Source organism: Bufo gargarizans, chromosome 2, assembly GCF_014858855.1.
Source record: "Bufo gargarizans isolate SCDJY-AF-19 chromosome 2, ASM1485885v1, whole genome shotgun sequence".
Taxonomy (NCBI): domain Eukaryota; kingdom Metazoa; phylum Chordata; class Amphibia; order Anura; family Bufonidae; genus Bufo; species Bufo gargarizans.
The window spans coordinates 715,241,113-715,254,394 of NC_058081.1; the positions used below are offsets into that span (position 1 = coordinate 715,241,113).

Sequence of the window (13,282 nt, forward strand, 5' to 3'; positions counted from 1 at the left end):
TATTTTTAATATTGCTGAATTTAAAGTGGTATCCAGGACTTCCAGGACCATATGTTAGGTAACCAATATCCAATCAGTAGTGGTCCAACACCCAGAACCTCTAATGTTTAGCCAACAGATCCAGAAATTATACAGTGAATGAAACCAGACATTTTCTGACACCCACAACTTTTTATATTTCCATCTACAGAAATGTGTCAGGACTTGTTCTCTCCAGGATGAGCTGTAGTTTTTTGGTACCATTTTGGGGGTAAATACAACGTTTTGATCTTATTTTATTCAATTTTATTCAGTGTGAAGGTTGTCTAAAAACATCACTTTGGACATTATAATTTGTCCCCCTATTATGTTTAAACATTTTAATAGTTCAGATATATTTGGATTCGAGATGAGTGAATCGATACTAAATGTGTCGGATTCATTATGAATTTAACTAAAATTCTACAGCCAAACAAATACAAAGGTTTGAATATTCGCTTTGGACATATTGTGCAAAAAGGAGCTTGTGCTATTTTACAGTTAACATTGGTGGGATGAAGATGGAGGATCACATGACCCTGGGAGGGAGGAGGCTCTCCCTGATTGGCTCAGAGGCTGACAGCTTGTCAGCCAATCAAGGGGCAGGATTCTCATGCAGCAGCCCAATGACTCTGGTGGTGGTAGTAGTACTCACAAATAAAAAGTGACAATCCTTACATCAGCACTCCCTAGGACTGTGCCGTGACTGTTGGGCACACCCTTTCTTCCCTCAGGGTACATCTTGCCCTTAGTGTTAAGTGTTCGTCTGGGTTCAAATCAGGAGAGTAAGCGCAATGGCTGGAGTATAGTGGAGTCAGTAACCAGGCCAGATTGTAGTAATAAATAAGTTTAGTTTTACTAAAGTGCTGGATAGTAGAAGAATATCCAACGGTAACACAAGGCACAGTTCTAAAGTAGATCATAGTGCAATTCCTCCCCCAATAGCAACATATGGACAGTAATAATGTAAGTTGTAGTACTCCATCTTTCTGTCTCTCTAAAGCCTCTCTGCAGAACTATAGACATGCAATTAGGTTCTTGCTAGTTGTTCCCTGGATTGAGGGGGGGCTGGCTAAAGATTAGTGAATCGTTTCAAATTTCACCAAAAAATGTGTTCTCCAAATGAATCTGAAGTTTTTGCAAGTCGTTTCAGATTAATCGCATAAAACGTTGTGCAGCCCCATTTTACTGACAGAATTGGAATAAGAAGGGTGCTCTCATGACGCTGGGAGAAAGTAGGGGGAGAGCTTGCCCTGATTGGCTCAGAGACTAACAGGTAACCCAGATCAGCCTATCAGGGAGCTGCCTGTGCAGAAGGCAAAGAACGCCATTCTGCGGTGTACTTGACAGGGAACTATGCTGTGGATCTCCCTCTGCAGACTGAAACACTGAGCTAGGGACAGTATAGGATTATAGGGAGAGAACGTGTGATAGGGGGCAGTATAAGAGGATTATATAAAGAGATAATGTGCGGTACATTAAGGGGTGGGAGGGAGAACTGGTCACTATCAGGTGTATTTTCTGGCAGACTACTGTAAGCTAAGCTTCTGGCAACTAGTTCTACATTTCAGAATCCTAATACACCTAGAAAAATGGCCAAGATTGTACCTCATCGGCACCAAAGAAACACCCCAACACGTGTTTCGCGCCAGCTTCCTCAGGGGAAATGAATGAAGTGCAGAAAGGCTGAGATTTTAAACTCTGTTCCAACCAATGAAAAATACAACTGATTTTCCCCTGAGAAAGCTGACGCGAAACGCGTGTGGGGTGTTTTTGGAGGAGCAAACTTCTTGGTCTGTATACTATTATGTATTATTTGCAGTGCCGTTCTTTGGTTTATACTTATCTTCACTGCTGCTACATGCTTACATTACTGTCTGTGCAACCTATGCTGCGGCTCCTCCATGTGGCTGATCTGTCGATATCATATAATATGGTTGTAAATTTTAACTTATATTTAATAAAATATTGATTTATTTTCATATAAATCTGTGTATGCAGTGTGCTTGATATTTATTCCTGCCAAAAAAACTTGTTTTTTTTTTAAAAGTTTCTTTCACAACTGTGTAAATGAAAGCATACTGCATCACAGTGTCTTGTATCAAAAATATTGCCAGTGTTAGTTAATTGTGTTAGGCTACTTTCACACTTGCGGCAGTGTGATCCGGCGGGTAGTTCCGTTGTCGGAACTGCCCACCGGATCCGCCGATCTGGATGTGACTGAACGCATTTGTGTGACGCATCCGGATGCAGATCCATCTCACAAATGCATTGCAAGAACGGATCCGTCTCTCCACTTGTCATGCAGACAGACAGATTCATCTTGTATCTTTTTTCACATTTTTACAGGTCTGCGCATGCGCAGACCAGAAGGACGTATCCTGCATGCCGGTATTTTGAATGCTGGATCCGGCACTAATACATTCCTATGGGAAAAAATGCCAGCATTCTGGCAAGTCTTCAGTTTTTTTCACCGGAGATAAAACCGTAGCATGCTACGGTTTTATCTTTTGCCTGATCAGTCAAACTGAAGACATCCTGATGCATCCTGAACGGATTACTCTCCATTCAGAATGCATGGGGATATGCCTGATCAGTTCCCTGTGACGGAACTCTATGCCAGAAGAAAAGAACGCAAGTGTGAAAGAGCCCTAAGGCCTCTTTCACACTTGCGTTGTCCGGATCCGGCGTGTACTCCATTTGCCGGAATTACACGCCGGATCCGGAAAAACGCAAGTGAACTGAAAGCATTTGAAGACGGATCCGTCTTTAAAATGCGTTCAGTGTTACTATGGCAGCCAGGACGCTATTAAAGTGGGAAAAATGGGAAAATGAACTACAATTTTTTACGGAGGAAAAATGGAACGAGGCATTAAAAAGTTATGCGGGAGTCTCAAATAGGGGCTCACATAAGATCTCACAATTTTTTGTAGTTCATAGGTTGCATCGATCACCACGGATATTGAAAAGAATGGGTGTTAGTGTTTCGGATAACTGTACAAAATGTGGGGGAGAGAATGCTGATCTAATACATTGTTTTTGGAGATGCCCAAGACTGTTCAGGTATTGGACAGAAATAACAGATATGATATATTTAATTTTGAAGGTTCAAATATCAGAGGATCCTATGACTTGTATCCTGGGGGCAACAGAACATCTGAGGCTAAATAGAGATATACGAATGGTCCTGAGTAAGGTATTATTCCAAGCTAGACTCCTTATACTTAGGAAATGGGTAGGGGCGGACCCTCCAACAGTGGGACAGTGGAGGAAAGCAGTGGATAACCTGATTAAATAAGAACGAATGATGGAGGGCCATAATAGAAAAGCAAAAAAAGTCGATGAAATATGGAAGAATTGGTTACTTTAGGGCTGGATAGATTAAAAATGTATTATTTTATTTTTTTCGGGTTGCTACGCATCTCTCCTTTCCCCCTCTCCAAAAGGGTGGTAGGGGGTGGGTAAATGGGGAACGAAGATATTTGCAATTATGTGTGTATAAAAAAAGGGAAAAAATATAGAAAACATTTGTATGTATTGGATATTTTAAAAATGTCATTTCTTAATGTTTTTCTATTCTGTAGTGATGATGGAAATAAAATAAAATAAAAACAAAAAACAAAAAACAAAAAAAAAAAAAAAGTCCTGGTTGCCATAGTAGTAGTGGGGAGCGGTATACTTACAGTCCATGCGGCTCCCGGGGCGCTTCAGAATGACGTCAGAGCGCCCCATGCGCATGGATGACGTGCCATGCGATCACGTGATCAATGCGCTTGGGGCGCCCTGACGTCACTCTGGAGCGCCCCGGGAGCCGCACGGACGGTAAGTATACTGCTCTCCCGCTCCCCACTACACTTTACCATGGCTGCCAGGACTTTAGCGTCCCGGCAGCCATGGTAACCATTCAGAAAAAGCTAAACGTCGGATTCGGCAATGCGCCGAAACAACGTTTAGCTTAAGGCCGGATCCGGATTAATGCCTTTCAATGGGCATTAATTCCGGATCCGGCCTTGCGGCAAGTGTCCAGGATTTTTGGCCGGGGCAAAAAGCGCAGCATGCTGCAGTATTTTCTCCGGCCAAAAAACGTTTCGGTCCTGAACTGAAGACATCCTGATGTATCCTGAACGGATTTCTCTCCATTCAGAATGCATGGGGATAATCCTGATCAGGATTCTTCCGGCATTGAGCCCCGACGACGGAACTCTATGCCGGAAGAAAAGAATGCAGGTGTGAAAGAGTCCTTACTCTGTGAAAAAAGCATTCAATAATTGTACCACATTTCACATCTGTAACAATAATTACAACTGTGTTAGTGAAGGCATCACTGCATCTAGTTAAACAGACGTTTATCATCACTGCCCAAAAATTGCGTTGTCACACCCAAATGTTACTGAAGGGCTGGTATTACTACATCAGCATGTCTAAACAGGTTTGAATGCATAATTGCATTATTACCATTGTAAATTCTCAATACCAGTGTGTGGTGTGTTTGTGGAAGGCTGAGTTCATATCACCATTTAGCTTTCTGTTCTCCTGATCCATGAGAAGAAGAGAAAGAGAGATAAAAAAACAGGATCCTGAAAATAAAAAGGATTTTGTTGCATCAGTTGTCATCCGTTTGAGCCATTTCCGTCTCAAATCCATTTTTTAGATGGAAAAAATGTCCTGCATGCAGCACTTTTTTTTTCCCGTCTAAAAACGGATCTTAGATGAAATGGCTCAAACAGATGACAACAGATGCAACAGGATCATTTTTTTTTACAGGATCCTGGATACAGGGCAGGTCTTTGTTTTCTGTCCTGCATAATGGAAACTAGACTGTCACGCCCTGCCCTGTGAGAGGCCTGAGAAGATCTGACAGACTTCCTACACATGAGTCTATCTGACAGATTGTTCTGTTTCTCTTTGTTGTGGTTTTGGGCAGGATCCCACCTTCCCACAGGTTCTGCTTATTAGCTATTTAGTGGTGCTATTTATACCCGCCTCTCACTATAGCCATTGCAGTTTATATTTGCTTCTGGAGTTCTCAGCTGGTGTTTGGTGGATCTCCTGCTCCCTGTCCGTCTTAAGCTAAGTCCTACTCTTTCCCTTTTGTTGTGTGTTCTGGCTAGGCCTCAGGAAGATGCCGGTTCCTGCACCCTGCGCTAGGAACCGGTTGTCTTATCTCCAGCAACCTAGCTAAGGTTTGCTTCAGTTTCAGCTCGGCTTAGGTTCCAGTGCATGAGCACTTCCACCCTAAGGATTTGCTCATGTTGTCAGCAGTCAGGGAAAGGCTCAGGGATTGTCAGGCGGTGACCTTTCCCTGTTCCCTAGCTTTGGGGCCTAGCCTGGTATTTTGTTGCTTTTATTGTATTTGGTTTCCTTCCCTTCCCTCACCTACCTTGACATTATAAACTGCCCATACCGTCATTTTATTTTTTACTGCTCTGTGCAAAATGGAAGCTGTTGATGCGCTGGTGGATCGCATGCAGGAATTATCTTGGGAGGTAGCTGACCTCCGTAATTCTGTTGTACTGTGTCAGAGATTCCTGGTGTCTGGCTCCGCTGGTGGAAACCAGGCCAGCCGTGAACCTAAGGTCGCTCTCCCAGATAGGTTTTCTGGGGGAAGTGATAACTTTGTTTGGTTCAGGGAATCTTGTAGATTGTATTTTCGTCTACGTCCGATCTCATCTGGAGACAAAAATCAAAGAGTGGGGATTATCATTTCTCTGCTAAAAGGTGATGCTCAGTCTTGGGCCGTTTCTCTGCCAATCAGTTCTCAGTCCCTCCGATCGGTGGATAAATTTTTCAGAGCCCTGGGCCTGATTTATGATGATCCAGACCGGGTCTCTCTGGCTAAATCTAAGCTGTGTAGCTTGAGTCAGGGAGAATGTTCTGCTGAGTCATATTGTGCTGAATTTAGAAGATGGGCAACTGACTCTGAGTGGAAAGACCCATCTCTCCGTAGTCAGTTCTGTCAGGGGCTGTCTGAGAGACTAAAAGACGCCCTTGCATTTCATGAAAACCCTGATTCTTTGGAGGCAGCTATGTCCCTAGACGCCTGAGGGAGAGGTGCAAGGTTCCCCTCAACAAGGATGCACTATCATGTGGGCAAATTGTTCCTCCTGTCCATCGGGTCACAGTGACACTTCAACCAGTGCCTGGGGATGAACCTATGCAGTTAGGTCAGGTCTCTTCTTGCACTGGTAATGGGAACTCTAGAGGTCAGAGAAGATACAGTTTCTTCTGTGGTAAAGAAGGACATTTCATTAATGTGTGTCCTTTTTGGAAGCTTCAAAGTTGAAAAAAAAAAAAAGGTGTTATTTCCAATAAAACAAGTTCCATTACCCTTGGTAGCATGAATGGGGAGTCATAAAAGGTATATTTCTATTCTACCTGCAGTACCCAATTTCTCCTGCCTGCCATAGTGGCGCTAGACTCTGACTATATTGAGTTAGAAGTTTTTTGTGGACAGTGGTGCAGGGGTTAACCTTGTTGATTATCAATTTGTTCAGAGTCATGGTTTTATAACAAGCGCATTAAGCAAAGGGATATCAGTATTTGCTATTGATTCCGCTCCTCTCTCGCAAAAGTATCTAACTCATATTGTGCAGGATATTCATTTGAGAGTGGGTGATTCTCATGTTGAGTCCATTTCTTGTTTTGTTCTGAAAGGTTTGCCTGCTTCTCTGGTACTGGGTTTACCATGGTTGATCAAACATAACCCTACCATTGATTGGCAAACTAGACAAATCAGTAATTGGAGTGATTTGTGTATGGACAACTGTCTCGGCGAATCTATTTCTTTGGTTTCCACTAAGGTGTTCCCGTCGTTTCTTTCTGATTTTGCTGACGTTTTCTCTGAGGGTGGAGATCAGGAGTTAGCCCCACACAGAGAGTTTGATTGTCCGATCAATCTTATTCCCAGAGCTGAATTGCCAAAATCTCGACTATATAATCTTTCCCAACCTGAAAGAGTAGCTTTGTGGGAATATATTGCCGAAAGTTTGTCAAAAGGGCATATTAGGCCATCTAAGTCACCTATGGCAGCTGGCACCTATGGCAGACCATGTCTAGATTTCCGGGAACTGAATCTCATTACTGTCCGTGATCCTTATCCTCTTCCCTTGATCCCGGATTTATTTGATCAGATTGTCAGAGCCAAGGTGTTTTCTAAGTTGGATTTAAGAGAAGCCTATAATCTAATAAGAATCAGGGAAGGGGATGAATGGAAGACGGCCTTCAATACCTCTGAGGGACACTTCGAGAACCTTGTCATGCCCTTTGGTTTAACTAATGCCCCGCAGTCTTCCAGCACATTATCAATGACATTTTTCATCATTTGGTGGGGAGGTTGTTATTTACCTCGATGACATACTAATTTACTCACTTGATATGGAGACTCATCAGGATCATTTAAGACAAGTATTATCAATCTTTCGAGAGAATAAATTGTATGCTAAGTTGGAGAAATGTGTGTTTGCTGTCCAGGAGCGGTAGTTTCTGGGTTACTTACTTTCTGCCTCAGGTTTTCGCATAGATCCTGAAAAGGTCCATGCGATACTGGAATGGGATCGGACGGAGAATCAGAAAGCTCTGATGCGTTTTTTGGGTTTTACTAATTACTACAGAAAATGTATCCTGAATTATTCCATTATTGTCAAGCCTTTGACTGATATGACTAGAAAGGGTGTGGACTTCTCAGTCTGGTCGGAAGAAGCATTACAGGATTTTTCTGCTATAAAGGAATGTTTTGCTTCCGCTACCATTCTGATGCAACCCGAGGTGTCTCAACCCTTCATTGTGGAGGTTGAAGTGTCAGAAGTGGGAGTCGGAGCAGTTTTGTTGCAGGGTTCCTCTCCTAGCAAATGGCATCCGTGTACTTTTTTTCAAAGAAACTTTCTGCTGCCGAAAGAAATTATGATGTTGGGAATAGACAGTTGTTGGCCATCAAATTGGCCTTTGAAGAATGCGTCATTGGCTAAAAGGAGCGATTCATCAGATTACGGTAATTACTGACCATAAGAATCTGGCTCACCTGCAATCAGCAAAGCGTCTGAACCCTAGGCAGGCCAGATGGTCATTGTAAAAGTGGATGCTTTGTCACTTAGTTTTCCTGGGGGGGATTCGGAGGATCCCGCTCCGATTTTGGCTGATGGGGTGGTTGTATCCGCTCTTTATCCTGAACTGGGGACAGAAGTGTTGGGGGCTCAAGGTGAGACACCTTATTCCTGTCCTTCAGGGAAGTTGTTTATTCCTTCTGAACTTCGACACAAGGTGTTTAAGGAATATCATGATACTGTCCTTGTGGGACACCCTGGGAGTAGATCCACAGTGGATCTTATTTCCCAGAAATTCTGGTGGCCACGTTTGCGTAAATTTGTTGAGGGCTATGTAGCAGCTTGTGAGACCTGTGCACGTGCTAAGGTGGCTCACACTCGGCCTTCAGGATCTCTTCTTCCTTTGTTCATCCCGTCTCGTTCTTGGACGCATTTGTCCATGGACTTCATCACTGATTTACCGAGTTCCTCTGGGAAAATTGTGATTTTGGTGGTGGTGGACCGCTTCAGTAAAATGGCTCACTTTGTACCATTGTCAGGTCTGCCCAATGCTAAAACGCTCGCTCAGGTGTTTGTTGATGAAATTATACGGTATCCCCTCTGATGTTGTCTGATAGGGGAACGCAATTTGTTTCCGGGTTTTGGAAGGCGTTTTGTACTAGTCTGGGTATTAAGTTGTCTTTTTCTTTTCGGCTTTCCATCCTCAGTCGAATGGACAAACAGAGCGCACTACCCAATACCTGGAGACTTATTTGAGGTGTTTTGTCACTGAGAATCAGGAAGAGTGGTCTTCGTTTTTGTCCTTGGCTGAGTTTGCCTTGACTAACCGTAGACAGGAGTCCACTGATAAGTCGCCATTTTTTGGCGCATATGGTACGAAGAGTCTCTTCTTCGTTGTCTTCTATCTGGCGGAGGATTCAAACTAATTTGAAAAAAATGGGTGAAAGATATAAACGGATGGCTGACAAGAGACGTATGACTGATCCGGACCTGTGTGTGGGTGATTTGGTGTGGTTGTCCAGTAAAAACATTAAGTTAATCTTGGGCCCAAGATTTATTGGTCCTTATAAAATCTCGGGCATTGTTAATCTGGTTGCGTTTTGTATGAAACTTCCGCGGACCTGGAAGATCCATAATGTGTTTCACAGGTCTTTGCTGAAGAAGTATGTTGAACCTGCTGAACCATCTTCTTTGCCACCTCCCCCTGTCTTGGAAGATGGTAATCTGGAGTTTCAGATCTCCAGAATACTCAACTCGCGTGTTCTTCGTGGCTCCCTTCAGTACCTTGTGCATTGGAGGGGATACGGAAAGAATGTGGGTTCCGGCAACTGATGTCAATGCTAGTCGCCCTGTGAAGGCTTTTCACAGGGCACACCCAGATAAGGTTGGTCCTGGGTGCCCGGAGGTCACCCGTAGAAGGGGGGGTACTGTTGCGCCCTGCCCTGTCAAAGATCTGAAAGACTTGCTACATGTGAGTCTATCTGACTGTTCTGTTTCTCTTTGCTGTGGTTTTGGGCAGGATCCCGCCTTTCCACAGGTTCTGCTCATTAGCTATTTAGTGGTGCAATTTATACTCGCCTCTCACTATAGCCCTTGTGGTTTATATTTGCTTCTGGAGTTCTCAGCTGGTGTTTGGTGGATCTCCTGCTCCCCTTCAGTCTTAAGCTAAGTCCTACTCCTTCCCTTTTGTTGTGTGTTCTGGCTAGGCCTCAGGAAGATGCTGGTTCCTGCACCCTGCGCTAGGAACCGATTTTCATATCTCCATCTCCCTAGCTGAGGGTTTTCTTCAGTTTAAGCTAGGCTTAGGTTCCAGCGCATGAGCACTTCCACCTTAAGGATTTGCTCATGTTGTCAGCAGTCAGGGAAGGTGGTGACCTTTCCCTGTTCTCTAGCTTTGGGGCCTAGCCTGGTGTTTTTTTGCTTTTTGTATTTGGTTTGCTTCCCTTCCGTTACCTACCGTGACACAGACAGATCCGTTATGCTTGCCCATTGACTTCTATTGTGACGGATCAAAAAGGAATGCTTCTTAAAGGCTTCCGTTTTGCATTCCGTCCTGGAATTCCGTTATATTCCTTTATAAACCGAACCTATTACGGAATGCCATAATGCAAGTACGAACTCACCCTAACTGATGCAACAGTTCTGATGGATCAGAAGAGCGGAAAGCTAAATGGTGATGCAAAACTAAGTATAGTACAGCAGCACTACATACAGATGTAGCAGAGTTAACCAACACAATTGGTGAGTTATCACTAGTGTTGATCGTGAGTATTTTAATCGCAAATTTTTATCTCGAATATTGGCACTTTGAGAATTTGCCAATATTTAGAATATAGTGCTATATCTTCGTAATCGCGAATATTCTAGATTTTTTTTTACCGGTGCCCATAATCCCTCACTGCTTCTTGTCTGTGGGCCAATGAGAAGGCTGAAATATCTTTGACTTTAGGAGTAGTGTTGATCGCGAATTTTCGTATCTCGAATCGCATATTTTCCGATTTCCAATTTTCGCAATCAAGAAAATAATGACTAGAGATCACCAATTCTTGAATTCTTGAATATATGACGAATATTCGCACAAATATTTGTGAAATATCGCAAATTCTAATATTGCCCCTGCCGCTCATCACTGGTTATCACATCTACTTAACGTGTTATGACTGTTAATTCTGCTGCATCTGTATCTATAGAATTTTGTTTTACTACTGCTATGCAAAAAACTGTTTATTTTTAAGTTGCCATATTCTGAGAACCCTAACTATTTTGTTTTTGAACCAACTGAGTTTACCGAGTTTTTTTATTTGTTGTTGGAATAATTGGCCTTTTCATGGGTACCTTTTGAGATACACACAACTTCTTACTTTTTTTTACATAAAAAACATTTTAGTTTTTGTTACATGTTTTAGTCCCACTAGGAGACGTCTAATAAACTGATCACTGGTAAAACTCATTACATTTCCTTTCTTCTAAGTTGCAGTGTTTTATACTCGTCAGTATTATATTGACAGCTCCCCTATTATACACTGCCTCTAGCAGGACTCAATAGGCTTCCATACAAAATTTGTCTGGAGCCCATTTTTAGACTATAGCTACCTAAAGGCACCTGGACGATCATGTTGAGGCGGTAGAATAAGATCAGTCACTGTGACAAATCCTTTATTTGTCATTGTCACTATTGATAGCTGCATCTAGGAGGTTAAAGAGCAAGGATAGAAGCCATGTCTGGGATCAGCCATTGTAGCAGCACCTCAGCTCTCACAGCCTGGCTCCCACAGTGATAGTGGTAATGGCCCTCACAATCACCATGCCATATGTGCAGGGTAGGCAATCTTTTTTTCTCTGTCCGTGAAAAAAAAATATATGTCTGTGATTTTTGGAGGATGTTGGTACTTGCCTATGATATTTTGGTGGTAATTATCATCATTTTACAGTTGACAGTGAATGCTGGTAATGAGTTATCAGTATATGAAGCTATAGACCTGGATCACTTATAATCTTTATCATTCATTATGGTTTTACAATTTATCCTAAAAAAATGTTAGCTGTCTGTGATTTTGGAATAAGTTGTCTAGAAAAAAGAAAAATTCTGGTTGGCAACCCTACATATGTGTAACTGAACAAAATGTGTCAACCGACTTAATTCCCTGATATACATGTACGTAAAAAAAACACAAGGGGAAGTTAAACTAAAAACAATAAATGTGTTCAAATTTTGATGTAGTCATTTATCATCCAATTTTTCAGATTCTCCAAGAATTTTTGGTTTTCATGTTCTTACATTTCTAAGAGAAGGAAAAGCCACCATTATACAATGTGCTGCAGATCACACGTGCGGCTCCAGTCCTCCTTCTCTAAAATGGAACAAACGTGGGCGGATTACGAAGAAGTCCGTGGAGATTTCTGCAGGATCCTGGAGAGAAGAGTCAGAGCTTACTTATATTCCTTCATATGTGGATGATGGGACCCGTGTTCAGTGCACTGTTATATATCCCAATGGAAAAAAAATTAAGAGATCAGACACACTGAACATTGAATGTACGTATTATATTGGGCTAAGTACATTTACAATTATGTACAAAAATTAAAGGGGAATTCCAGTTTGTATCAACAGCCTTTAAAATAATGATTTATGAAGGTAGCAATCATTTTGTAATTTATTTCTTCTACCTTTATTGGTCTTATCTTTCATTCTGGATTGTGGTCACATGGCCATGTCCACTCTGCTGTTTATTATATCCTGAGATGCCAGGTCCATGGGTGGGATATTGATATGGAAATGCTTATGTAACTAGCTGGGTGGGAGGAGCTATACACTATCTGGGTGTTGTTAGGGGCGGTGCTAACGCTGTAACAGAGAAAAGAGAAGTGCATCATGGGTTTTATTGGATATAGCAACAAGAAATGCTACATATAGGATGGAAACAAACCAGAGTGATTAGATACATGGAGAAAATGCGTAAGGAGAGTCCAAACTGGAGAAAAAAACATGGTGGAGATGTACAAAAGGTAAGTAAGTACATGGGCATATCTCCTGAAAAGCATAGTAATCTTGTAAAACCCCTTCAAGGCTACTTTCACACTAGCATTTCTATTTTTCCGGTATTAAGATCCGTCATAGGGTCTCAATACCAGAAAAAACGCTTCCGTTTTGTCCCCATTCATTGTTAGTAGGGACAAAATGTAACTCCCCAAAATGCATCCTGTTCCATTTGGTTGCATTCCCATACTGGAGAGCAAACCGCAGCAAGCTGCGGTTTTCTTTTCTTCATGGAATGCGGAGCAAGACGCATCCGTCATGACCCACAATGCAAGTCAATGGGGATGGATCCATTTTCTCTGACACAATCTGACACAATAGAAAACGGATCCTTCCCCCATTGACTTTCAATGGAGTTCATGACAGATCCGTCTTGGCTATGTTAAATATAATACAACCGGATCTGTTGCAGATGGTTGTATTAGCAGTAACTGAAGCGTTTTGGCTGAGCCCTGCCGGATCCACCAAAAACGCCAGTGTGAAAGTAGCCTAAGGCATACAGGTAAAACTCGAAAAATTTGAATATCGTGCAAAGTTCATTTATTTTAGTAATGCAATTTAAAAGGTGAAACTAACATATGAGATATTTCAAGCCTTTATTTATGGCTTATAGCTTATGAAACCCCAAATTCACAATTTTGAGGTCCCCTTTGCTCAGGGGGTATGGATTAATTAGCTGACTAGAGTG

General features: G+C 42.3%; 1 protein-coding gene across 3 annotated transcripts in view; it reads left to right on the forward strand.

Annotated features, from left to right (window-relative positions):
- LOC122927099 (sialic acid-binding Ig-like lectin 13) overlaps positions 1 to 13,282 on the forward strand; it is a 131,612-nt gene that overhangs the window by 39,102 nt on the left and 79,228 nt on the right. For all 3 annotated transcript variants that reach the window (XR_006387755.1, XM_044278680.1, XM_044278681.1), the window contains exon 4: positions 11,802 to 12,092. Coding sequence is in view for 2 of the 3 variants with exons in the window: in XM_044278680.1 (XP_044134615.1) it covers positions 11,802 to 12,092 (291 nt within the window). In the remaining variant the exon portion in view is untranslated. The remainder of the gene's footprint in view (positions 1 to 11,801; positions 12,093 to 13,282) is intronic.